Consider the following 25,353-nt stretch of genomic DNA (forward strand, 5'->3'; position numbering starts at 1 on the left):
GCCAACGAAACTTCGTTCTCCTGTACCGGACATATATTTTGTGCTTCACACACGACTATGTAGCTAGCATGGCTTCGTGGGGTATGGACAAATGGAGATCACGAGAATGAGCCTATAGGGACACAGAGAGAAGACGGTCAGAAGAGGGGTAGAGGTGGGGGTATCTGAGTGGTATACAATACGTGGGTTGTGAACAACGTAAACAATGTCCGTATTAGGAGACCAGCACTGTATTCCCTACAAAGCGCTCAAGGAGGAGAAATTCTTCCGAGATAGTCCGCGCTGCATAACCTTACACAGCCCGAGTTTAGTCAGAAGCGCGTTTTTGGCGTGTGGCCCCCGATTCAGTTGTGCTGCCATTGAAGGATCGAAGAGTGGCATACCCTGTGTATGCCATCCAGCCATGGATGTAGCTGATGGGAGCTGGAACTCGGTAAATAGCACCTGTTTCGCCGACGTTGCGGAGTTTTACAATTACGGAGTTCTCACCGTGTTTTTACGGAAGCAATGCAGGTTTTATTCTTTGCGGCTTCTTGTTTTTGGTGATAAATTTTTATTGAGCTGTATGAAGCCATAGATGGAGAATATTTGCCCCTCGTATTTAGACTATTTAAGTAAACCGAAATCTGCTATTCGAGGTTGTTAATAGATTCATTTCCAGATTGCACACAGATGTCCGTCTGTATCGCTCGAAAGTGGAAGCCAAGTGGTTTCGTGAGATACCAATCAATCATCAGTGATTCTGTCACATCGCATGTTCATTCACATACAATCAAGACCCCGGTCGGTGAGCAAGCTAAACTGAGAGCCCCAAGGTACACCAGATTGTCTGTTGATGGACCCATTGAGTGTTCTTTGCATGGATTCCAATTGCTCAACTCACCTCTTTTCAACAAAGGCTCTGCTTTCACTGTCGAGGAAAGAGAGGCTTTTGGGCTTACAGGACTTTTACCGCCAGTCGTGAACACCCTGGATGAGCAAGTGGAGAGAGCTTACGACCAGCTCCACTTTCTCAAGACCCCGCTCGCCAAAAACGATTTCTGCACCTCCATGAGACAGCAAAATAAGGTGTTATTTTACGAATTGGTGAGAAGACACATTAGAGAGCTGCTCCCGATCGTGTATACTCCGACGGAAGGAGACGCCATAGCCGCCTACTCGAATAGATTCAGAAAGCCAGAAGGATGTTTCTTAGATATCACGGATCCCGATTCCGTGGACGAGAGACTAGCCGCATTCGGCGAGGCTAAAGATATAGACTACATTGTTGTTTCTGACGGGGAAGGAATTTTGGGTATTGGAGACCAGGGTGTGGGAGGTGTGCGTATCACCATCGCCAAGGCAGCTCTCATGACTTTGTGTGCTGGTGTCCATCCAGGAAGAGTGATGAGCGTTGTTTTGGACGTTGGCACCGACAACGAGAGACTTCTAAACGATGATCTCTACATGGGAAACAGATTCAAGAGAGTCAGGGGGGAGGAGTACGACAAATTCGTGGACAAGTTCATCCAGACCGTAAAGAAGAGATTTCCAAGCGCCGTTTTGCACTTTGAGGATTTCGGTGTCACCACTGCCAGACCTATCTTGGAAAGATACAGAAAAGAGCTGCCATGTTTCAACGACGATATTCAAGGAACTGGTGCTGTTGTCATGGCTTCCATGACTGCCGCTCTGAAGGTTAGCCAGAGAAACCTGTTGGACTCGCAGATCATCATCTACGGTGCAGGATCGGCAGGTCTGGGTGTTGCCGACCAGATTGTGAACCACATGGTCATTCACGGAAGCACTCCTGAGGACGCAAGGGCAAGAATCCACTGCATGGACAAGAGAGGCCTCATTTTAGACTCTATGCACAAGACCTCGACGCCTGCTCAACAGAAATACGCCGACCCAGCCGACGAATGGGAAGGTGTCAACACAAAATCTCTAGTGGAGGTGGTAAGAAAAATCAAGCCTACGGTTCTGGTTGGCTGCTCGACACAGGCCTCTGCGTTCAACGAGGAAGTCATCAAGGAGATGTACAAACACAACCCTAGACCCATCATTTTCCCGCTTTCCAACCCAACAAGACTCCACGAGTGCACGCCTGAGGACGCTCTGAAATGGACAGACTACAACGCTATGGTGGCCACGGGCTCGCCGTTCCCTCCGGTCCACGGTTACGTGATTTCAGAAAACAACAACTGTTTCACGTTCCCTGGTATCGGTCTGGGCGCAGTTCTCTCGAGAGCAACTACTATTTCTGACTCGATGATCTCTGCTGCCGTTGACCAGCTGGCTGACGGTTCTCCTGCTAAGAAGAACGCCAAGGCCGGTCTTCTGGCCCCTCTCGAGGTCATTGACGAGACCTCCGCCAAAGTTGCAACTGCCGTGATTTTGCGCGCCTTGGAAGAGGGAGTCGCTCGTGTCGAGGACGAAGAATCTCCAGACGGAGGCAAGGTCACTGTTCCTAGAGACTTTGAAGAGTGTCTTGCCTGGGTCAAATCGCAAATGTGGAAACCGGTCTACAGACCGATGATCAAGGTCGAGCACGTCGACTCTATCCACACCCACCAGTGCTAAAGGCTGCGATCGCAAAAACGTTGCTTTTATAAAAGCTCTTATCGTAATAAATCAGCTAATATTCTTCTCCGACGGCTTCCGTTGCACAGCCAATTTTGTTTAGCCGGCCACCGTCGGTTTTAGTAGCACAGCCGTTGATTGGGGCCACCACGGGTTCAACAGGATGTGTGCAGAAACAATTCCATCTACTAGTGATAAGATAAGGCATTGGGCTATATAAGGCCTTAGTATCCAACCTTCGAGCACAAACTGTTTGATTAAAAGTTTACACCAAATAAACGCCCGTTAATACCATGGCCCCTGCCTCTCTAATTGCAAAGCACAGCTGTCTGTGCCAACCAACCGCCGTGCACACACACTCCAGCACTTTCAAAGACGACGAAAAGCCAATCAGCCACTCTTTGGAGCACATCTATGGCGACCAGATAAGACTGGCTACCGTCTCTGGCGACGCCGATGTCCATCCAATCAAGCTTGACTGGTACAACCAAGATTGGAAACAAAGAGGCCCCATTGTTTGTTCTCGCCGTGGCGACGGTGTTACCAAGCACAACGCCATTGGCGCCCACTCTGGCCCTTATTCCGTCTACCATGCCCTTAGCATTGTTTCTGGACAACTGGACCCCAAACACGTTCCCGATTATACCAATGCACAGCCTCCCGTTGACTTTGCTCCCCAGCCACAATGGTATGACAGCGAGAAAATAGTCTCGCTTGATCCATTGGGCCATTTGGCTCCTTGGCTCTACGGAGACGTCGCGGAGGCGGAAAATGTCGAGGTCAGACCATCCATGTCGATCACCAAGGCCATTCTGTCCCTTCCTGAGATTCAAGAGGAGGTCAAGAAGGGCAATCTGAAGCCTGACGGCAAGATTGTGTTGAATGACAAGGGCGAGATGGCTGTGACGAAAATAGCTGTCGACCCTGTCTGGTACTTGCCTGGCGTGGCCAAAAAATTGGGTGTCACCGAGAACGAGCTCCGTCGTGCTCTTTTTGAGGACACCAACGGCATGTATCCTGAGCTGATCACGAGACCTGATATCAAGACGTTTTTGCCCCCAATCGGTGGAACCACCGTGTACATATTCGGAAACCCCGAGGACATTCCTAATCCTGAGAAGAGACTGGCTCTGAGAGTCCATGACGAGTGCTCTGGATCAGATGTCTTTCTTTCGGACATCTGCTCCTGTAGATGCTACTTGATCTTCGGACTCAGAGAAGCTGCCAAGGAGGCCCAAAAGGGCGGAAACGGAGTGGTTGCATATTTCCGCAAGGAGGGCAGATCTCTTGGAGAAGTTACAAAGTATCTCGTCTACAACGCTAGAAAGCGTGTAGGCGATAGCGCCGACGCGTACTTCCAAAGAACAGAATGCATAGCAGGCGTGAAGGATGCACGTTTCCAGGAACTTATGCCGGACATTTTGCACTGGCTCGGCATCACCAGAATCGACCGCATGCTTTCTATGAGCAACATGAAGCACGACGCGATTGTCGGCCAGGGAATTGAGATCGTGGAAAGGGTGGAGATCCCTGACGAGATGCTTCCTGCGGACTCGCGTGTCGAGATCGACGCCAAAATTGCCTCCGGATACTTCACTAATGGCCACGTCTACACACAGGAGGAACTGAAAACCATCCGTGGACGCACGTGGGACGACCTCAGCTAAATAGACTGGTAATAAAGAAAGTGCAAGGCTCACGATGCTCTGTTATGCATGCTAGATAGCTCCAAAAATATTTATCGATCTAAGTACGAGATTATTCCTATGTCCGGTTCGAAGCCCTGTTCAAAGTATTTTTCAGAGTAGGGGCGCATACAAGCCAAGTACAAAATCACAGAGGAATAACGACCTGTTGACCAGTGTACAATTTCGCCTCGGAGATAACGAGAAGTTCCATATTTGATCTACAGTAATTTTCTGAGTGGTTCTGTTGCTTCAACCCAGACAATTGAGGCTTTATAACGCGTTATCCCTTACCTTCCTAGTGTGTGTTGTCAGCAAAGAGTAAGTGAAACTTACACAATCTACGTCCGCCGTCAGTCCATAGTATTACTTTAGGTTTATGAGCGAAGCCGCGAAAGACGACACTTCCACTCCTGCGCCGACCGATCAGGAAAATTCTTCCGCGGAGGAAGTGAACGACATACCAGCTCAAGACGATTCTCCAAATGAGGCCGAGGCCAAACCAGATAACACAAACGGTACCGCAAGCCGGCCTTCTATCAAGGTGACAGCACATGATTCCGAAACGAATGGAACGAGCGCATCGAGTCCCGCAAGTCCGGCACGCAGCCGCGCTCTTAGCTCAGCTTCTTTTGCGAACCAGTCGGCGACTGTCTCTTTCATCAAGTCGTCGTTCGAGAAATTGGCTCAGATAAAAGAAATAACGAAGAAGCACAAGTCATTGGTGGACTTTCTCAACAAGCAAATTGCGATTTTAAATACCGGCGAGTTGCCTAGTGAACAGGATATTTTTGAGGTGCTGAAAAATGCATGCGATGTCCCTAGTGCTGAAGCGAAGATAGTCGCTCTTGACTGTCTCAGCAAGGTTTTCACTTTCAGCGTCTTCCACGAGCCATTGACCATAAGTTACAAGAAAACGAAACCTGACATTCATACGGATGCTGACATGGAAACAAATACAGAAACAGAGGTTGGCCGTGTTCGCGCAATTCCTCTCATTGAGGCGGTTGTCCAAGTGATAAGCTCGTGCTTTGAAGGAGAGGGCACGGATGAGAGGGTCGAGCTTCAGGTGATACGCGTGCTGACAGGTGCCATTCTTAATGATACGTTACCGCTCCATGGAAGAGTCTTATTGCAGGCTGTGAGACAAGTATACAATATTTTCCTGCTCTCGTTGTCTCCGGTCAACCAAGGCATTGCACAGGCAACTCTCACTCAGGTCGTGAATGTTGTTTTCGAGAAGGTCTCATCCACAAGAAAGAAAGGACGCTCTGATATCGATATTAGCGATCAGCCGGATGATATTGCGGCCACTTCGACGCCAGCCGATTCTAGCACGCCGACCGCGGCGCAGACCAAGATGACGCTGCGCGAGATGGAACAGAACGTTCAAAACGACGACGTCCAGATAAGCTCTGACGAGTTTGCAGGCACCGAGGAAGAGCTGGTTGTCAAGGACGCTTTCCTAATCTTGAGATCTATGTGCAACTTGTCAGTCAAGGTGATGGAAAACGAATCTATCGATATGCGCTCCCATGCGATCAGATCAAAACTTCTATCATTGCATATCATACACTGGATACTCAAAAATCACATTGAAAGCTTCCTGGACAAAGACTGCACGATCATCAACAGGGCCACAAATGAGAAAACACGTCTGGTTGACGCCATCAGAAAGTATCTCTGTCTGGTGCTAGCTAGAAATGCCGCTTCCCAGCTGGCCCCAGTCTACGAGGTGTGTCTCGAGATATTTTGGATTATGGTGGATAAAATGAGAGATCAGTTCAAATCGGAAATTCCTGTGTTTCTGGACGAGATCTACTTCCCTGTTAGCGAGATGAAGACATCAACGGCGCACCAAAAAAGATATCTTCTTTCGATTATTCACCGCATCTGCAAGGCCCCTAAAATTCTGATCGAGCTCTACCTGAACTACGACTGTGACACTTCCATGCCAAACTTGTGCGAGGCCATCATGGATTATCTGGCAAGGTTTGCGCTAATGCGAGTGGACGCGACACCAACCCAGAAAGTGAGTTACAGAGAGAGTTTGACTAGGAATCTTGCCACATACAACTTGTCCGATGTCCCACAACTCAATGTTTCAAAAATGAGCGGTCACCCGCCAAATCCCGATGCCTCTTTGAACTTCCCGATCGAGTACGCTTTGAAAATGACCTCGATTGATTGCATTCTCGCGTTCTTGAAGTCGCTGAACTCTTGGAGTGGAAAACCTCTAATCACGACGACCGCTGCAGAAGGAGATCATGCACCGTATTCTCACCGGGGCCGAGCTCATACCAGTAGTTCTGTGTTATCGCAAGCTTCAGTCCAGGACTCTACTAACGGGTCTGTTAGTGACACTATCACTTCTGCCAACGAAGAGACCTCTGTTTCTCAGTTCGATAGCGTCAAGCAAAGAAAGAACGTGTTTCTGGATGGTATACGGTTGTTCAATTACAATCCGAAAAGGGGACTGAGAAGTCTTTTGGATAATGGATTTATTCCTTCAGATTCTCCTCGGGATATTGCAAAATTTCTACTGGACACAGACATGCTGGATAAGGCAGCATTGGGAGAATTTCTGGGAGATGGAGATGAGAAGAACGTGACGATCATGCATGAATTTGTTGATATGATGGTGTTCAAAGACAAAAAGTTCCTGGACGCTTTGAGATATTTCTTGCAACACTTCAGACTGCCCGGTGAATCGCAGAAAATTGACCGGTTCATGCTGAAGTTTGCTGAGAAATACGTTAATGATAATCCGTCCACGTTCGCAAACGCTGACACAGTGTATGTTCTGTCTTACTCAGTTATAATGCTCAACACCGATCAACACTCGCCACAAGTGAAAAAAAGGATGACCTTGGAAGACTTCATCAACAACAACAGAGGCATTGATGATGGTAGAGACCTTGATCACTCGATGCTCGAGCAAATTTATACAGACATTCAAAATGACGAGATCATGCTAAAAAGTGAGCAGCACGCCGCGCTCATATCAAGCGACTTGCATTCAATGCAACAATCGTTCTTTGGTGGCAGAGACTTGGCAAAAGAGGCATATGCCAAGGCTTCTAAAGAAATGTCTTCAAAGACAGAGGAGGCGGTTAAAAGTATAAGAAACACCTACAAGAAAAATTCGAAAGTTGTATTCTATACTGCCAACGTCGGCAATAATGCTGATCACGTGAGGTCTATGTTTGACAACCTTTGGATGTCCATTTTGGCTGGTCTCACCCCGCCTTTCAAGGAATATGATGACGATGAAACTTCGAGAATCTTGCTGGAAGGAATCAAGGTGTCGATCCACATTTCTTGCATGTTTGACTTGGACTATGCAAGAACCTCCTTCATTAGGGCACTGGTGCAATTCTGCAATTTGAACAATCCTGAAGAACTCAAGAACAAGAACATCGATGCCGTTTATGCCTTATTAGAAGTTGCTGTGGATGAGAATTCCAAGCTTGGTTCATCTTGGAAAAGTATTCTAACTTCAATCTCCCAGATCGAGCGGTTGAAGCTGCTGTCGCAGGGCGTTGACTCCGAAAGCATTCCGGATCTGCTCAATGCTAGACTAGCAAGCAGGCATTCCACTGAGAGTTACCGATCGCACAACTCCAACCAGATGTCCTTCTTCTCCTTCGGGAAGAAACAAACCATGTCGGAGCAAACTTCACAGCACCATTTTAGTCAGAAGCTAAGCTCAGATATGGTTGTTCGTATCAGTTCGACAGACTTAGATGTTGCAATAGACAAGGTGTTTTCCAAGAGTTCTGAGATAGAGGGAAACGGTATTTTTGATTTCATTGCAGCACTCAGTGAAGTCGCACATGAAGAGATTGAGTCGTCTGGACAGAGCCAGAACCCGCGGATATTCTCACTACAAAAAATGGTTGATGTCTGCTACTATAATATGGGAAGAATCAGAGTTCAATGGTCTGCTCTTTGGGCGGTCATGAACGAAAAGTTCAATGAATTCGGCTGTCACCAGAATACCTCAATTGCCTTCTTTGCGCTGGACTCACTCCGGCAGCTATCGGAGAGGTTCTTCGCCATTGAGGAGCTGTCCCACTTCAAGTTTCAAAAAGAGTTCCTCAAACCTTTCAATTACATTGTGCTCCACAGTCCGCATTTGCAGGTTCGTGAAATGGTATTGGATTGTGTGCAATACATGGTCCACAAAAAAGCTGATCTTATCAAATCTGGCTGGCAAACTTTACTAGAGATTCTGACAAATGCAGCCAAAGATAATAATGAGAAGTTTGTTGCAAAAGGACTTTCGTACACGAGCATGATCATGAAATCACACTTCGATCAGATATTGAGCCTTGATGCTTTCTCATCCTTGGTCGTTTGTCTGACCGAATATGCAAAGAACGAACAGTTCCAAAAATCGAGCTTGCAGTCTCTCAATTCAATGAAGAAGTTGACAAAAACGATTCCGAAGACGTTGGAAGAGCACGGCGATATATATTCTGCCGAAGATCTTTGGTTTCCTTTGTTGTTCGGTTTCCACGACGTTGTGATGAATGGAGAGGATCTTGAAGTCAGGTCCAAGGCATTAAGTTTTACTTTTGATGCCTTGATTGAAAATGGTGGCCAGTTTGAGGGACAATTCTGGGACAGGATTTGCGAAGAGCTACTATTTCCAATATTCGGTGTTTTGGGAGATCGCTGGGAGCTTACGACGCAAGATGACCTTTCTGTTTGGCTTTCTACAACTCTGATTCAGGCCTTGAGAAACATGATTGCCCTCTTCGGCTACTATTTCGATACCCTAAGTGGAAAGATGGAGGGATACTTGAAGCTTCTGGTTTCGTGCATCTGTCAACAAAATGAAACTATCTCGAAAATTGGCATCTCGTGTTTGAAGGAGCTTATTCTCGACAATATGGCTAAATTCAATGAGAAACACTGGGAGCTGTTGAATAACTCGTTTGCCGAACTATTTGATTTGACCACAGCCAAAGAGTTGTTTAAAGCTGATCCTTTGAGACAGTCGAATGGAGAGAGACAGGAAACATTAGACGGAGATGAGTCTGAGTTGCAGGGAAGTCCAGCGAGCGACTCAGATTTGGAGCTCCCAGTTCCTTTAAACCAATCGAGAGAGAAATCGGCAATTGTAATCAAATGCGTTCTTCAGCTCCATGTTATACAGATTCTTTCGGAGCTGTTTGACATTGATGAATTCTACCAAACGATTCCTGTTGCTAATCTTTTGAAGTTGTCGGACTTATTGGAGCACAGCTACAAGTTTGCGAGAGAGTTCAACGAGGACTACAATTTGAGAGTGCGTCTGTGGAATGCAGGTGTTATCGACAAGCTTCCAAACCTTTTGAAGCAGGAAACATCTTCGGCGGGTGTTTACATTAGCATTCTGTTCCGTCTGTACTGCGATTCTGGCCGCGTCAATAAGGAAGCTAGGCAAAAGATTGTTGGAATTCTGATTCCAATGGGTGTTACGATCCTCGAAAGGTATGTGAGGCTAAACGAGGCAGACCAGTCAAGAAACATTCAGAGCTGGAGACCCGTTGTGGTGGAGATTCTACAAGCATACAGTGAGCTGGATCATGAAGACTTTTTACGATGCTGTCCGGTTGCATACGACCTCGTTTTGCAGCTTTTCGACAAGAATTTAATGGCGGACCTGAGAGGTGCTGTTAAGGACTTTCTGACGAGGGTTGGCGACGCTTACATCCTGGAAAAGAAAGAGTAGAGTCCTTATATAGCATTTGTTTTTAGATCGCACAAATCAAAATAATCGGTGCTTTGATTTAAAGTTAGCACTTTTTTCAGAAAAGACACGACAAATACAAGAACGATGGCAGTTCGACGACAAAAATTTTTCAACTAGTGCTCGAAAAGTTACACACTTTTGGAACTTCTAACAGTACAAAGCTTTGAGGTTGAGCGTAATTTCGCATCACTAAGCTTGCAGGATGTCCAACAACAAGGTAAGTTTAATAATAGCGAAGGGATTTGTGTGTTTTTTGAATCAAGCAAGATGAGATTGTTCACTCGTGTGAGTCAAGGAAGCTAGAATGGTGCCAGTCCACTAAGGCATAATTTATCCCAGTCAATTGATAAGAAGCACTCAAGTCCAGCGAAATTATTCACTAATGCGCTAGAACCTTTACGCCCTTTTGGGTAACGATGTGTCCGACGATGAGGGTGAAGTCCTTCCACCTAAGGAAATCGTCAAGAAGACCACTTCCTCCAAGAAGGTTGACGCTCCTCCTCCATCTGCCGACAAGTCCAGGGCCAAGAAGAACAAGAAGCCATCTGTGACTGGTAACGAGGCTGGTTTGAAGTTCAAGAACCAGAATCCTGACGTTGAGCCACCAAAGTCCACTGAGCGTCGTACTGCCAAGAGTAAGAACTACGACAGACACTCCAAGAGCGGAAAGACCGAGACTGCCAAGTCTCAAAAGACCAAGCTTGGAGATGAAGCCGAGGCCCAGATTGAGGCCGAGGCGGATGCTGCTGAGGAATTGGCTGCTGAGGAGGAAGAGGAGGCCGAAAAGCCAGTTTACAAGACTCTTGATGACTACTTCAGCGAGTTGCAATTGCAACAGGAGGGTCTTGCTGCTCAGCCGAAGAGAGCCCCTAACGCCGGTGCTGAGGACAAGTGGTCCAATGCTGAATTGCTTGTTAAAGAAAGAGAGGTCTTTATTCCACCAACTTCTGTCAAGCAAACCAAGCAAAAGGCCAAGAAGGCCAAGCAGTACGTGGATGTCAACGTTATTGTTGCCGACGAGGTTCGTATCCCAAGAGAGAGACCAGCTAGATCCAGCAACACCAGAGGTAGAGGAAGAGCTCCAAGAGGCAAGGCACCTAAGTCTGCTGCCCCAAAGATCGAACTTAACGACAAGAACTTCCCAGCTCTATGATTTTGGTGGATAGGGTGGTATTTGTACCGACAAATAATATATCCATAAATTGGGAATTTTTATTATCTGTATTCCGTCCCAGGATTTTTCATTTTTCAACTATCCGACTCACAAATTATTTTTGTTCTTTATGTTACCGTGCTAGACTTCTAGAAACTTTGTTGAATAAATTATTTTCCAAACAATATAAGCCATTACACATAACGAGCAAATAACAGTCACCTTTGCTTCAAGACTGTCAGACTCAGCTTTGATATCCCCAGTTACGCTGAAGATTGCGTTCCACCCATTTGACCAGACTGATAGACGCGTGCTATAATTACACACCGGTGTCAGCGCTCGTTATTAAATTTAAATAATTACCCATGCTTCAATCATTGGTCAACACTGCTGACCAGTCCGGTGCGGTCAAGCGGGAGCTCTCATCCCCCCTGAACTCGGCTCTTGCTTCAGCCACCTCGTCCACTTCAAACATTACCCCGGACGCCGATAACGAGAGTGGCAATCGGTACACTTCGCCTCCAAAAGACGACTTCAGAGCTAGTCCAACCCAGGTCTCATCCATTTTCGATGCTGCGGCGCATGATGGCTCTCCGTCCCTTCCGGACAAAGAGGAGCACCAATCGGTCTCCTTTGTGACTCATATCAATGGCAAGCACAGGAAAAAGAGCTGGAAGAAGAATGTGGCCGAGGAACATAAATCTCTCATCTCTACATCATCACCTGAAGGAATTGCGGCTGCCTCCCAGATCACGCCGAACAGAATTGCGAATATTCTGCTCAAAGAGGGACCGTTGCCAATCAGACATTTGACTGCACATTTGGTTTCTCAGATCCCGGCTTTCGGTCACCTCTCGCTGTCCAAACAAAGACGTTTGATTATGGCGGCTTTGGAAATGGGAGACTTGCAAACTGGCTGCGTGTTCGAGAAAATTGGATGGGGCCAATGGGAAGCAAGGAAGGCCTCCGACGAACAGATCAACCATCGAAATACACAAGCATCTACAGGCAACAGAGACAGGTCGCCTGAAAGCCCTCCTGAGAATCACGGCTCCACTAGAGCCAGGCGGAAAGAAAAAAGAGGAAGCAACACTGCTTTAAGCGTGTCGCCAAAAGGAAGAGGTCTTGGAGCTAACTATAGACGAGAGTCAATCACAAATTCAACGACAGATTTACACAATACCAAGGTTCCTATATCACCTAACCTCAGACCTCTACAGAGTTTGCGAAATTCATTCAAAGAACGAAAATATTCCTTGGACGAGGCTATTGAGTCCTCTTCCTCTGACGATGATGACGATGACGAGCTGAATTTGGTTCACTCGCAAGAAGACGATGATGACGGCATGTTCACGTTTGAAGGAGACAATGGTTCTCAGAAAGCTAAACACATTCTCCGCACGTCTTCGTTGTCGTCCACAAACAGGCACCCATCGTTTGCGGGCATTGCCAAACCGAGAAAACCGCGCTCATCTTTCACGAGTCAGTCGATCGAGGCTGTTTTCGACGAGAATAGCAACCTCGATTCTGCGTCCATGCCTGATGGATTGATTTCCAAAAGACGTCCGAGAGTGTCATTTTCGAACTCGTCCAGTGTGACACGACAATCCTTTTTACGAACAAACATATCTCCTTCCAATGGTCCGATCATGTTGCATGATCAAAATAGCAGCGTGACTCTTAATACTGTGTCGTCTATGGAGAATCTTCATGATCGAGATCGTAACGACCTGGAAAATTACACGGACGAGGAAGACTGGGAAGCGATGGGACCTGCCACGTTGAGAAAAAACAACATGTCTGCATTGACGATGCCTGCTTCCAACGTCGCAGTGGAACACAACTCACCGAGACCAGTATCTGTGAAAATGGTTAAACCAGATATATCGAGTCCATTGAGGCCTGCGCTGGCGACGCAGAGTGACGAGGAGATAGCTGCAATTGCCCTCATGGATCTGAAGTCTGTGTGAATGGATTTGAGTGTGTGTTTCTGGGTATTAACGGTGTTGATCATCATTGCTTTGTATATTATATAGGTTGGATTTTAATTGATAAAATTAACGCGACGCGACAAAATAATCAGTGACATTTATTGTAACCCATATGAGAGTTTTAACCTCGGAGGAAAAGGAAATAGCGACAGTAAGTATAGGCAGAAAAAGTGATCTGACAGTTCAGCACCTCAAGGCCAGCATTTGGTACAGCGTATCGAAGATGGTTGAGGAGGAAACGAAAAAACTCTCTGAAGACTCGGGAACTGATATAACTGCTACCCCGAGATTTACAGCTGCTCTAGTTGAACTGGTTTACCGCCAGCTAACTGACGTTGGGGAGGATTTGGAGCTGTTTGCCAAGCACGCAAGAAGAAAGACAATTATACCCGAGGATCTGCTCATGGTGAGCCGTAAGAATAATGCGCTACGTGACATACTGAAGGAGTGTCTGGAATCTTTGGATGCGGAAGGAAATCACGCTACAGTAGTTGCTGACACCAGAAGACAGCCTGTTTCTGATAGCGACGACCCCTTCAGCGACCTCAGCCAATCCTAATCTGTGAGGTCGATCGGCGCGCGTATATAATTTTGGTCGATTCTCACGTCGATTCAATTGGTAAATTTTTTCATCGTTGATTGTATCGGGATGTTGGCAGGACGAGTTTGGAAAGCCCGGGCGGGTCTCACGCTCCGTGTTTTTGCACGTCAGTTGACGGGTGGCAAGCCTCGGGCAATTGAGCCTGTTTTCCAGTATGGATCTGATGGGTCTATTGAGCGAGATTTACATTTAGAGAAAATGAGACTCATTCCCCCAAGTCCAACGGTGTTTGCGAGAAACCCATTCCATGAGGACGTGATGGAATTTTTGCTCGATCTGTTGAACAAGTATGCGTCTCTCCCGTATAGCAAGAAGAACACCGAGAAGTCAGTATGGCTATCTTTTGAGGAGTACAAGAGAAAGGGCAATGGTGCAAAATGCAAACAGGCAGAGTACAATAAGCTGAAACAGACCCTCGTGAGATTGGACTCGATAGATCCACAATTGAGAAGCCCTGATCTTGAGCATGTTCTTGACTTCTTCAAAGTCTCGAAGACCATGAGGGATGTGGATAAGAAAATCAAGGAATTAGACAGTAAGGGAAGAGCAGTGGCTACTGGAGGAAGAAAAGATTCGAGCGCAAAAGTCTACGTTGTGGAAGGAGAGGGAACAATCCTGGTCAACGGCTTACCATTTGATGAGAAATTCAAAAACCTGAAAGACAGAACTAGAATACTTTATCCCTTGCAAATCGTTGAGTCTGAGACCAAGTATAATATTTTTGCTCTTTCCAGAGGAGGCGGCAGCACAGGGCAAGCAGACGCCGTGCGATTGGCCATTGCCAGGGCTCTTGTGATTCACAACCCACTATTCGAGGACATTTTGCTCAAGGCAGGCTGCTTGTATAGAGATCCAAGATCGGTGGAGAGAAAGAAACCTGGAAAACTGAAGGCCAGAAAGTCTCCAACCTGGGTCAAACGTTGATCGCGTGTATATATTTAGTTCAATTTCAGTGCTTGAAGTTCGGCAATGATAATCCCAAGTTGCTGGTCACGCTCTTGAATTGTCTGATTGCTCCCGTTAGTAAAGACTTCCGAGTATCGTAATCCGTCACTTGGCTACTGGATCTGAATTCTTCTTTCAGATAATGTCGTAGTTCCATTTGCAAGGACTTATCTGGTATTTCTAGCGTCAGTTTGCGAACATCACTACTTACTGTGGATTGTGCGTAGCATATCTCTGTATGTTCTGATAATTTGATTTTGAAGAATAAACTAGTAGTTAGTAAACTGAATATGGTATCGGCCAGAATTAAAATCTTTCAATTTCCAACTTACATCCTGGAGCCCGGGACTGTGGGACTTTAACACCCTACGGGAAGCCAGTTGACGTGCAAAAGTCATGCAGTATGTTGTAAGTGATAGTTTGGTCTCCTCTTTTCGATAAAATCAAGCTCCGGAGCACAGCCTTATTTTAAAATCTCACACTTGATCTTTATTTAGGATTATTTATAATTTGCAGAACTGCGGATACCACCCATAAGTCAATAAATTCCAGATAAATCTTGCTCTTGGTTTACGAAACTGAAATGGTGAAGGATACATTTTATTATGACCTTCTGGCGGTTGAGGTGGATGCCGATGAGGTGAAGATAAAGAAAGCATACAGAAAGATGGCTCTCAAATACCACCCGGATAAAAATCCAAATGACAAAGACGCCGAAAAGAAGTTCCAGGAGATTGCGGAAGCCTACCAAGTTCTGAGTGATCCGGAAAAGCGGAAGCTCTACGATGAAATCGGCAAAGATGAGTTAACGAAGGCTGGAGGAGCCGCCGAAGACCTTGGTCCAAGGGAGCTATTCAGCATGATGTTCGGAGGTGAAGGATTTGAGCCTTACATCGGAAAGCTAACGCTTCTGACAGCTATGTTTGAGGAAATGGCAGCGGGTCCAGAGGCGGAACCTGAGGATATCAAATTCTCGGAAAGCCAGGAGATTGGAGCTCACAATCCAAACGCAAGCCAAAGTCAGCATCCTAAAAAGGACAAGTTCGATATGGAAAAGATGAAACAAAGACAAGAAGAGGAAGCCAAAAAAGTGGAAGAGCTCGCTCAGCAATTGATCGAAAAATTGCAACCTGTTATAGATGCTTCTAGTCATGGTTATCTCAGCAACGAGGCGACGACTCAATTCCAGAGCAAAGTGGCGAAGGAAATTGAGGATTTGAAACAAGAGTCGTTTGGCGTTGATATTTGCCATATCATTGGTAAAGTCTACCTTTTCAAAGGACAATCTTTCCTGAAGTCCCAAAAAGCCTTCCTTGGTAAATTCCACAAAATGTCCTCATCTCTGAAGCAGAGTCGAAACACCGTCAAGAATGTTTGGTCGATGGTTGCAACCGCTACGGAAGCGCAATCAGCTGTGGAAGCCATGGAAAAACTTCAAGTGGACGAGGCAAGCGCGATGGACGAATACGAAAGAGCAAAGTTCGAGAGAGCCATGACAGGAAAGTTTATTTCCGTTGCCTGGGTGTCGTCCAAATTTGAGATGGAATCGACCTTAAATCAAGTCTGCTCAAAGGTTCTTAATGATAAAACGGTGCCACTTGAGGTCAGAAAAATGAGAGCTGAACTACTTGTACTAATGGGTGCTCTGTTCAAGAACGCTAGACGAGACCCTGACGACGAGAATGAAGTGCAGATGTTCGAGGAGCTAATGAGGGAGAGTAAAGAGGTGAAAGCCAGAGATTTGAGAAGGGCAGCTTTGTCTTCAAAAGGATCACCTCCAACCTCAGCTCCAAGTGCATCTATCAAAACGGCCCCTGAGGAGAAGGCTGGTGATTCGAAGCTCTCAAAAGATAAAAAAGGTTTATTTTCGAGATTCCGCTGACAGGGATTGGATACTACAAATGTAAAGAAAGCCCACCCATAAATGTATAATCATGAAGATAGATTAACGAACAGCCGATCTTGAATACATGCTATATAACACACAAAAGAATCTTGACTCCGATTTACAACTTAGACACCCGAGGATCCGTACAGCTTGGCCCATTCTTCAAACTTTCTGAGACCTTCTCTTGAGACACTAGGTCTTATGTAATTCAGGGAGTTGATGAAATCTTGAAGACAGACAGGCCTGATCTCATTTTTTGATGTTAAGAGCAACTTATCTCCTAGCTCTCTTAATGGCCCCATAGCCGCGTCCTTTGCCAAAGCTGTGATATCGGACCCTGAAAAGGAATCCGTTAACTGAATTAATTCTTCTAAATTCTTTTCCGTTAATGTATGGTTCTGATGCGAAAGAAGCCTCTTTATTTGGGCTTTCCGGGTATCGTATTCTGGAAGTGGGATATATTGTCGTCTCACAAATCTTCTTCTTGCAGCTTCATCTATTGCCCATGGTAAGTTTGTGGCCGCTAGCACCAAAACTCTCTGTAAATCCTCTCCCTGGTCTCTTCCAGCTGCGGCCTTGGTCAGATCAGACCACTGAACCAAGAACTCGTTTTTGATCCTCCTCGAAGACTCATTTTCGCCTTCATTATTTCTGCTTCCCAGTAAGGAATCTATCTCATCCACGAAGATAATTGAAGGAGCAAGTCTCTTGGCCAGTTGGAACAAAGCTCTGACCAGCTTTTCGGACTCACCAAGATACTTCGATGTCAGCGAAGACGCAGATATCGAGAAAAACGTTGATTTTGACTCAGTAGCCACTGCACGGGCGAGCATAGTTTTTCCTGTGCCTGGTGGACCAAACAACAACATTCCGCGGGCAGGCTCTCTCAAACCACTGAAAAGGTCTGGCCTCAAAAATGGGTAAACCACTGTCTCCTTGAGAGAATTCTTGGCAGCGTCAAGTCCCGCGATATCGTCCCAGTGAACTTCATCTCCATGAACCACTATCTCGTTGAGAATCTGCCTAGCAGCAATGGGATCCACGCCTCTCATCGACGCTATTAGTTTATCTTCATCGTCTTCGATCGAATTGTCACTGTCCAATGTTTCTGTATCTTTCGTAGAATTGTCAGCAAGCACCTTGGGAGCACTTGCTGCTGATCCTTTAGCGGCTGGTGAGGCTCTCCTGGAGCCAGATTGGGGTCTTGAAACAGGTTTAGCGGGAGCAGGGGAAAGATTAGCTCTTCGGGTCTGAGGTTTTGTGAGTTGCGCATTTGTCGATCGAGGTGGGGATCTGGCGTTTCTTGCCGGCGATGCGTGGCGAGTAGGTTGTCTAACAGCACTAGGGGCCACCTTTTGAGGAAGTTTGACTTGCGAGGAAATCTTCAATGCCGCCCTGGCTCTCTCTGCCGATGACTTAGCGTGGTTCTTTTGTACTTGTTGTTTTGGCTGAGGCGTTGGTTTGTGACGGACATCAAGATGTGACAGGTTTTCACTGAGGTCGATTAAGTCTTCGTCGTTTCTACTTCTTGCGGCTTTCGATGCCAAGGCGTTTTGTTGTAACTGTCTGAGCGTTTCCTTATGATGATATTCCTCATCATCAATGACTCCGTCGAAATCTTGAAATAAGTCGTCCTGCGAGTTCGACGAGTACGACTTGCTGGTAGATAGACTTTTGGATGGCGCCCATATCAGGTTTGCAGCTTGCTTGGCTGTGGCTTGTGACGAGATGGAGTTACCCAGACTTCCGCTAGAGTTATTGTTAGCGATGTTCTGGTTGGGGCGGAGTGATTTGATCAATGGCTTGTTGAGTGGTCTTTTGGATTTCATCGTTACTGGATTAGCGGATCTCAAGGTGGGAACGTTCGCTCGCACAGAGTTCGATCTGGAGCCAGGGGGAGACACTTTCAGACCAGCAGAGCTGGAGGAATGCTGAGGGTTGGAATAGACTTTAGACGCCTGCATGACAAGGGGAGGGTTCAGTTTGTTCTCCAATCTATCCATGTGGTCGTCCGCCTGTGCCTGCAAAATGTGGATTTCGTCCAAAATATAGGACTCCTCATCGGTGAGCTCTACTCCTGCGATACCCTTCTCAAGGGCTTGCACCTTCTGGGCTGCCGCTTGATGAAGCGTTTTCCAGCCATTTAGGGCTTCGTTCGAACGGTTATTTTGCTCTAAACTTAGATTTGTAAGCGATGTATTGGCGATCTCATTGTAAATTTCCAGCAGCTTGGGCAGCGGCGGGCTTGGTTCTTTTTTCCTTCTCGAAAACATGATCTGGTAAAACTACCTTAGCAAATGGTGCACCAATTAAATTAGTCCCTCAGCTGAAACTGAGTAGGGATTGGGCACTATTTTTTGAACTTGGCGAGCGCAAGGCTGGTAAACAAGAATGAATACGTTTTGATCTAGAGGGTAACGAAGCGGTATTTGACAGATCAAAAATTACTGGTCATATCTTTCCAGCAATCAAAATAGGTAGCTCGTCTGTTTTTATGTTTTACTTTTACTGCAAAGTTGGAAACTACGCCAAGGCGGCTGAGGAGAGGTGCTCAGCCACATATGACAAAAACAGGTGTGGTGCTACATGCCTACAATGTTGTGGCCATACGGGATCCGCGGTTGTCTGAGTCAACGACGAATTCTTAGAAGCCACGTCCTTCTGTCCGGACTTTTCAACAAGCTACTAACATCATGATTACTGCTCGTTCCAACATCTAGAAATCACCCCTAACTTAATAGGCGACGATACCGATCAGTTATGACACTAACCACGACGGTGGTTCAAGCAGCAACCCCTTGGCGGAATAGCTTCCATTTCTGGGCACTGAAACACGCTGGTAGCTTGCCAAATAGTCTGGAGGTAAACTTTCGATAGGAAAATTTTTAGCTGGTGGAATTTTTTTTTATGTACGAAGAATGCGGCTCAACTTCAAAGCAAAAAGTTTATGGAGTGCAACAGAGTGCTCAGCACAATGCCAATTTGCGCAACCCACCAGACATGCTGGACGGCGAAGGGACACAGTTTGTAGTTGAATTCCCAGTTCTTGGTCTCATGGTTGAAATGCCCCGTGATGAGCCCGGTATTTCCATCAAAATCACCCATCATAGATCTGACTGTGGCCTCCTTTATGTATTTCGGGGAGTCTATGCTCTTGGAGGCCTGCCATTCCCCAGAAGTGAAGTTATAATTATAGTAGTTCTCGCATCCTTCGTGGTCATGCCCAGTCACAATGATGCCAGAGTAGTTTCCTTTGAACACTGCATTCATCACGGCCTGTGAAGTGTCGTATTGCAGATGGTTTTCCGATTTCAAAAGTCCAATTCTGTATTCTCCGCCAGGATGGCAGTTCTTTTCGTTGAAATACTCTACCAACGGGCCATCCGCGCAAAGACCCTCAGGCTTGTACATTGGAATGTGAGTGAGCAAGATAGATGAGCCACGGTAAGTTCTTTGCTTCAACGTTTCAACAAACTGCCATGTGTAGTCCTTAAATTCTGGTTGCAGAAGGGGCCCGTCTAGGGCGAGTGAATTGAGCACAACTATTCGCCAAGGATGGTCTGTATCGTTGTCGAATTCTATCCAGTAATTGTCCTTTCCAAAAAGTCTCCTCCATCGAGTCATATGCTGGTAAGTTGTGTCTCCATATCCAATGTCGTGATTTCCGGAAACGTTGATGAACAATGGCTCGTGAGTCAGGTTGGCAGAAGACCAGTCGTAAACATTCTCATAATGATAGAATTCTGGTTTCAAAAATAGACCCTCCTCAAGGTTTTTCTGAAACCATTCCAGATGGCTCACCCAGTCCACGTCCTTATGCTCAGCTATGAAATCGAGCTCAGCAAAGGTCTGTTCCAGCGGTCTTGGAAAAAGACGGGTCATATACCTTCTGGTTCTGTTGTAGTACTCGGAGTCAGCGATCCATTGAGATGAAAACAGATCGCCCAGTCCAACAACATGAGTCGGGTGAAGTCTGTTTTTCATCACTCTATAAATATGACCAAGGTAGTAATCGTTGCCGAAATTGTCTAATCTTTTGATATAAGGAGTGGAAGGCCAATTGCCGTTAATCTGTGGATCGCCAAATGCCATCATGCGTATATCACGGGGCCGGGGAAGATTCTCGCTCGCCTCTTTGACAAAGAGTGTTTTGTAAAGATCACCAAAATATGGTATATTTTTGACGCGTTCCCCGAGTAGATCATTGCCATCTTCATAGCTATGATTCCAAGAACATCTCTCGGGAGTGAAGCTTGGGTAAGTGTAAATATAGAGATTCAGGAGCACAGTAACCAGTGTAATGGCCCATGTCAAGCCTCTGAACCAAGCCATCTAGCGGAATCTGAGTGTAACCTTTCAAGAACAAAATATAGTTCTGCGAAAATCTATACACCAAATCAAAAACCCTCCCTATTTTGGCCATGATTAATAAACTTTTATAACTATATTATACTATACATCAGAACCTACCATAGCTGGTGTAGCCGCTTCTTGAGTTGCTCATTTGGTTTTGTAGCAGTTTCTTGAAACCATTGCACAAATGGACCATGTCAGGGTAAAGGTTTCCATGCAATAGATAACCGTTTGGCTGAACCTTGATGTTCCACGTATACAGCTTATCGTTCTTGTCGTTCAGCTTGAAGAGCAAGTAGAACCATCCAGGGGACTTGTGGTTGTAGCAAAAACAGTAGCATGACCGGTTTTTGTTGGCCTTCGAATACCTAATCAGCCACTCTTTTGTATCATTGAGTGGTTCGTTCTTGAACTTATCGTGGTTGACAATTTCCTCCACCTTCAGGTATAGATTGTTGATGTGAGAGACAATCAGCTCGTCCAGATCGTGATAACGGAATTCTCCAACTTGAAGTGTGCGGCCAACAGTGTATTCATTTAGCTTGTCTAGCTCCAACACATCAAGATGCTGGAAAAGCTGGTTTTCAATCTTCCATGTGACCGTCAGATGGTCATTTCCTTTGGAAGACGGTCTGATCACAAACTCTCCGTTGTTCTTCGAGGCAAGATAGTCCTCTGCTTCACGGGCATTGAAATTGTGGAAGTATGGGTGCTTAATGACACGCTTCGTGCTGTTCTCCTTCTTCTCTCTTTCCTGTTCCTTGGCAAGATCTTCACGTTCAGCTTCAAAATCCCACAGGCCTTGGAACTTGTCCACCTTCTTCCCGCGATTTGCCTCCTCAATGTCACGTTTCAACAAGGACAATTCTGCTTTGAAATTAGCATAATCGACCGTCTGAACAACAGCTTGGACTGCTTGTCCATTCTGGTACTTCGTGAGTAGGTTTGTGTTATCTCCGTATTCCAGCACATTGGATCTGCTGATGTTACACGAGATTCCAGACTGAGTAACTCCCAACATGAATCTGTTGTCAACCCTTAACAAAATAACCGAAACCAGTTTTCCGCGTTGGAAAAGTTCTTTCGATTCGCCCGTAAGCATTTCGAAAACCTCATCCTCGCTGAGGATGTGGAACGATTTCCTGAGTTCCTCGTAGTTGTTCTGCAACTCTTCCTTGATCATTTCCAAGGTTGCTCTCTTGCGATGTCCGTGCTCCTCCAACTGATCAGCGTAACCTTCAAGGAGAAGGTCATCGAGTTTCTCAACTCCTTCGTCGTAGAGCTTGGAAATAACGCCACCTTCTTCCTGCTCAATCTCCTGCTTCTCTTCCTCGCTGAGGTCCAAAGCGTCGCTCGCCATTTTCCTGGCCAGCTCATAATCTTCAGGGTGGATTCTGGTGGCATCTAAAAGCTCGACGTCCTTATCTGGTCTGTCAGGCACTGGCAGCTCAATGAAGGGAGCGCAATTCATGAACACAACCTTGGTAGACAGCTCTCTCACGATCAGCTCGTCTCTTCTCAGCAACGAGCCTCCGTTGGCCTCAATGCCCTTGATCAAGCTGCTGGCTTTTCTAGGACCCAGACCTGCAATATATTGCAGCATGGTAGATAAATAAGGGGACCTCACGGCATCATTGATCTTGATACCAACCAGACAGGCAACATCAACGAATATCGTGTCAATCGCCTCCTTGACCTTATGAGTCGGAAGCAAATTTTGATGCTTGTGCACGGAAATAGATGTCACTGCATCTCCCAACGCCATGTACTCTAGCAATGGACTCTGTACGTATCTTGCCACACCAATACAGAAACGGGCCACCACTGGCTTGTCACTGAACTCTTCAGCTGCCCGATTGGAATGCTCGTAAAGTCTGCTGGTTTCATTTGGAACGTAGATGACAGGAAGCGGGATTGGGTCGCCCTCGTATTCCTCGTCAACATCAATTTCAACAGTCAGGTTGTTGAGTCTGACAATGTCCTGAAGTTTTCTAAAAAGATGAGACACTTCAACGTTGTAGCTCGAAACAGCAACCACCTCTGGCTTGAACTTGCCGACAACCTCCAAGAATTGCTTCTCGAAATCTCCGTGTCTGTGATTTTGCTCGAACTTGACGTGGTCAAAAAGAGTTCCATCGTAGTCCATCGCAACAGCAATGATTGCAGAATCACGCTTTCCATCACCGTTAGTGATAGCCAAAACCTTCGGAACAGTACCTTTGGCGGTTGGGAGTGGATGGAATGGTGCCTGGTCCACCTTTTCCATAAAGTTCTCTCTGATTTCGTAGAACAGTAATCTCTCACATGTACCTCTAAGCTTTTCTTTGACATCAAGAACAATCGATGGGATGAGCTTTTTCAAAGCCATGTCAAGACACTCTCTTCTTAGGCTGTTCCAAGAATTACTCAAATCAGAGGTACCGTCCGAAGACAAAAAGGTGAACAGATGGTCAGCAAAGTTTGCAAAGGCGTTTTTCAAGCTGATATCTATTCTCACAAGCCCCAATGATTCGGCTTCCAGCATGCGCAAAAACAAATCTGGTTGCAACGTGAACGATTCCAGAGGTCTATTGATAGCATACTTGAAGTCGGCATACGGGGAGCTCTCAGTGATTTTGAGTCTTCCTTTTTCTGTAAGCTTGATATCCACGCTCGCATAGCTCTGAAATGCAAGTCTCAAATGCGCTCTGAGTTTAGGGTTGTGGAATAGCTGCTCAGAAAACATGTGTTTGACAGCGTTGCTTGCTTTGTCGACGGTGTCGAAAAACGAGCCCTTCTCAACACACTCGCGGGTCAGGTCGTCAGCTTTCTTGTCGATATCGTCAACCAGGTAAATCTTGTTGTTTGTAAAGACGTTTTCTCCAAATTTCTCTGCATTGATACCTATTTTATCAATCACTTCGTAAACTGGATCGCTCTTGATTCTCTCAAATATTTTGTATTTGGAGTGCGACTTCTGCTTTCCCTTTGTTTCTTCCGGATAAAGCTCGCGATGCCTTGCGCTGTATGTGAAAGAAAGATATTCTTGAAGGTCCTGCAACTCGGTCACTGTCCTGGCAGAGTCAATATACTCATCGTAAAGTGTATCGACCGTATCCAGCGACTTGAATTGCTTTTCAATGTTCTTCTTCTTCTCCAAAAGAGCATAGAAATCTATGTCCAGTTGCACGATTCTCCAAAGGTCGTCTTCAGTCAATAGTTTCTGAACTCTTAGTTGCCCATCCTCACGATAAGTGTGAAGCGTGTAGTCCTTTCTGCAGTTCCATATACTTGGAACTTCCAGGTTGTCCTTCGAGATGAAGTACACAATTTGGGCAACTGCTTTTTGAAAAGGTTCAATCAAATCCTCTTTTCCAAGAAAGAAGGCCTTCTTCTCTTCCAGCAAAGCTTTTGAGACCCAATCTTGTTTGAATCGGAACTCTTCATCATTCAGGTCATAGTTGGTTATCCGCTCCCTGTAAGACTGGTATCGCTCTGGAATATCTGTTATTCTGATCTCCTGATCTCTGTCAGTCAAAAGATGTTCTTTAAGCTCTTCAAATTCGAAGACCTTGTTCAGTGCGTGAGTTTCCTTAGAAAGTTTCTTGACCGCGTAACCTTCCTCATCAACCTCGTCTTCCATCTCTGGCTCCTCATCGAGACTTTCGGCTTCCAAAGCCCATGCATACTCCTCTCCATCACCAAATATTTCGTAAAGTTCATCAAGCTTGTCCTGGTCAAATTGCGAGTTGGAAGCAAGATTCGCCTGCTTGGCTCTTGCGGATCTCATCCTGGCAAGCCGCTCATCTCGGTCTTCCTCATCTTCGGAGAACTCGTCGTCTTCGATAAAGTCGTCAAATTCCCCGAGAAGATCTTGCTGTCGTTGTTGTCTTAGCTTTTTAGAGGCTTCCATTAGATCATCTTCCTCCTCCTCTGGCTCTTCTCCGTCCTCGCCTCCCTCTTCCTCAGCGCCCTCTTCATCCGAGAACATATCTGTCAGGCCTTTGGAGGTCGGTCCTGCCGACGTTTGATCGTCACCTCCCCTTTTGAGACGCTTGAATTTGGTCTTTTCTGCCAGATGACTAGGTAACTCGCCAGCATTTTCTCTCAGCAGTTCCAAATCGTCCTCATCAAGCTCGTCATCCTCCTCAAGCTTCCTAATTGCTTCTCTCTTTCTCTTCTTGTGCTTACGACGTCTCCTGCGCTCGTCCTCATCTATGTTTTCGTCTTCTTGACTACTGTCCTCATCGTCCACGATAAACCCTTCCCGCACTTTTCGCAGAGCCTCCTCGTCCTCATCTTCGTCCTCGTCCTCTTCGGAAGAATCGAGAGCAGACACCTCGTCGTTATCGTTGTCTTCAGCGTCGTGTTCGGCTACATCTTCAATGAAGTCTTTGCTGGTTTTCAGGTCGTTCCCATTATCGGCAACAACGCTGCTCTCATGGTCCGACAT

General features: G+C 46.2%; 11 protein-coding genes across 11 annotated transcripts; 8 read left to right on the top strand and 3 right to left on the bottom strand.

The window, feature by feature from the left end:
- Window positions 1-672: 672 nt before the first annotated feature.
- Window positions 673-2,562, top strand: KL928_004495 (uncharacterized protein; the record flags this gene model as incomplete). The annotated part of the gene is made up of 1 exon (XM_043205199.1): window positions 673-2,562. One exon carries the CDS (start codon window positions 673-675, stop codon window positions 2,560-2,562), a length of 1,890 nt encoding a protein of 629 aa, XP_043057987.1.
- A 293-nt stretch (window positions 2,563-2,855) lies between these two features.
- KL928_004496 (uncharacterized protein) lies at window positions 2,856-4,229 on the top strand (the record flags this gene model as incomplete). Its single annotated transcript, XM_043205200.1, has 1 exon — window positions 2,856-4,229. One exon carries the CDS (start codon window positions 2,856-2,858, stop codon window positions 4,227-4,229), a length of 1,374 nt encoding a protein of 457 aa, XP_043057988.1.
- Window positions 4,230-4,626: 397 nt separating this feature from the next.
- Window positions 4,627-9,969, top strand: KL928_004497 (uncharacterized protein; the record flags this gene model as incomplete). The annotated part of the gene is made up of 1 exon (XM_043205201.1): window positions 4,627-9,969. The coding sequence occupies one exon, from the start codon at window positions 4,627-4,629 to the stop codon at window positions 9,967-9,969; it is 5,343 nt and encodes a 1,780-aa protein (XP_043057989.1).
- A 288-nt stretch (window positions 9,970-10,257) lies between these two features.
- On the top strand, window positions 10,258-11,143 carry KL928_004498 (uncharacterized protein; the record flags this gene model as incomplete). Its single annotated transcript, XM_043205202.1, has 2 exons — window positions 10,258-10,273; window positions 10,431-11,143. 2 exons carry the CDS (start codon window positions 10,258-10,260, stop codon window positions 11,141-11,143), a joined length of 729 nt encoding a protein of 242 aa, XP_043057990.1.
- Window positions 11,144-11,508: 365 nt separating this feature from the next.
- Window positions 11,509-13,113, top strand: KL928_004499 (uncharacterized protein; the record flags this gene model as incomplete). The annotated part of the gene is made up of 1 exon (XM_043205203.1): window positions 11,509-13,113. One exon carries the CDS (start codon window positions 11,509-11,511, stop codon window positions 13,111-13,113), a length of 1,605 nt encoding a protein of 534 aa, XP_043057991.1.
- Window positions 13,114-13,246: 133 nt separating this feature from the next.
- KL928_004500 (uncharacterized protein) lies at window positions 13,247-13,693 on the top strand (the record flags this gene model as incomplete). The annotated part of the gene is made up of 1 exon (XM_043205206.1): window positions 13,247-13,693. One exon carries the CDS (start codon window positions 13,247-13,249, stop codon window positions 13,691-13,693), a length of 447 nt encoding a protein of 148 aa, XP_043057992.1.
- A 90-nt stretch (window positions 13,694-13,783) lies between these two features.
- Window positions 13,784-14,659, top strand: KL928_004501 (uncharacterized protein; the record flags this gene model as incomplete). Its single annotated transcript, XM_043205207.1, has 1 exon — window positions 13,784-14,659. One exon carries the CDS (start codon window positions 13,784-13,786, stop codon window positions 14,657-14,659), a length of 876 nt encoding a protein of 291 aa, XP_043057993.1.
- Window positions 14,660-15,263: 604 nt separating this feature from the next.
- On the top strand, window positions 15,264-16,562 carry KL928_004502 (uncharacterized protein; the record flags this gene model as incomplete). Its single annotated transcript, XM_043205208.1, has 1 exon — window positions 15,264-16,562. One exon carries the CDS (start codon window positions 15,264-15,266, stop codon window positions 16,560-16,562), a length of 1,299 nt encoding a protein of 432 aa, XP_043057994.1.
- A 131-nt stretch (window positions 16,563-16,693) lies between these two features.
- KL928_004503 (uncharacterized protein) lies at window positions 16,694-18,841 on the bottom strand (the record flags this gene model as incomplete). The annotated part of the gene is made up of 1 exon (XM_043205209.1): window positions 16,694-18,841. The coding sequence occupies one exon, from the start codon at window positions 18,839-18,841 to the stop codon at window positions 16,694-16,696; it is 2,148 nt and encodes a 715-aa protein (XP_043057995.1).
- Window positions 18,842-19,499: 658 nt separating this feature from the next.
- Window positions 19,500-20,900, bottom strand: KL928_004504 (uncharacterized protein; the record flags this gene model as incomplete). Its single annotated transcript, XM_043205210.1, has 1 exon — window positions 19,500-20,900. The coding sequence occupies one exon, from the start codon at window positions 20,898-20,900 to the stop codon at window positions 19,500-19,502; it is 1,401 nt and encodes a 466-aa protein (XP_043057996.1).
- A 127-nt stretch (window positions 20,901-21,027) lies between these two features.
- KL928_004505 (uncharacterized protein) lies at window positions 21,028-25,353 on the bottom strand (the record flags this gene model as incomplete). Its single annotated transcript, XM_043205211.1, has 1 exon — window positions 21,028-25,353. One exon carries the CDS (start codon window positions 25,351-25,353, stop codon window positions 21,028-21,030), a length of 4,326 nt encoding a protein of 1,441 aa, XP_043057997.1.

Source organism: Ogataea angusta, assembly GCF_019207475.1.
Source record: "Ogataea angusta isolate 61-244 chromosome Unknown 61-244_NODE_10_length_428612_cov_89.696788, whole genome shotgun sequence".
In the NCBI taxonomy this organism is placed as follows: domain Eukaryota; kingdom Fungi; phylum Ascomycota; class Pichiomycetes; order Pichiales; family Pichiaceae; genus Ogataea; species Ogataea angusta.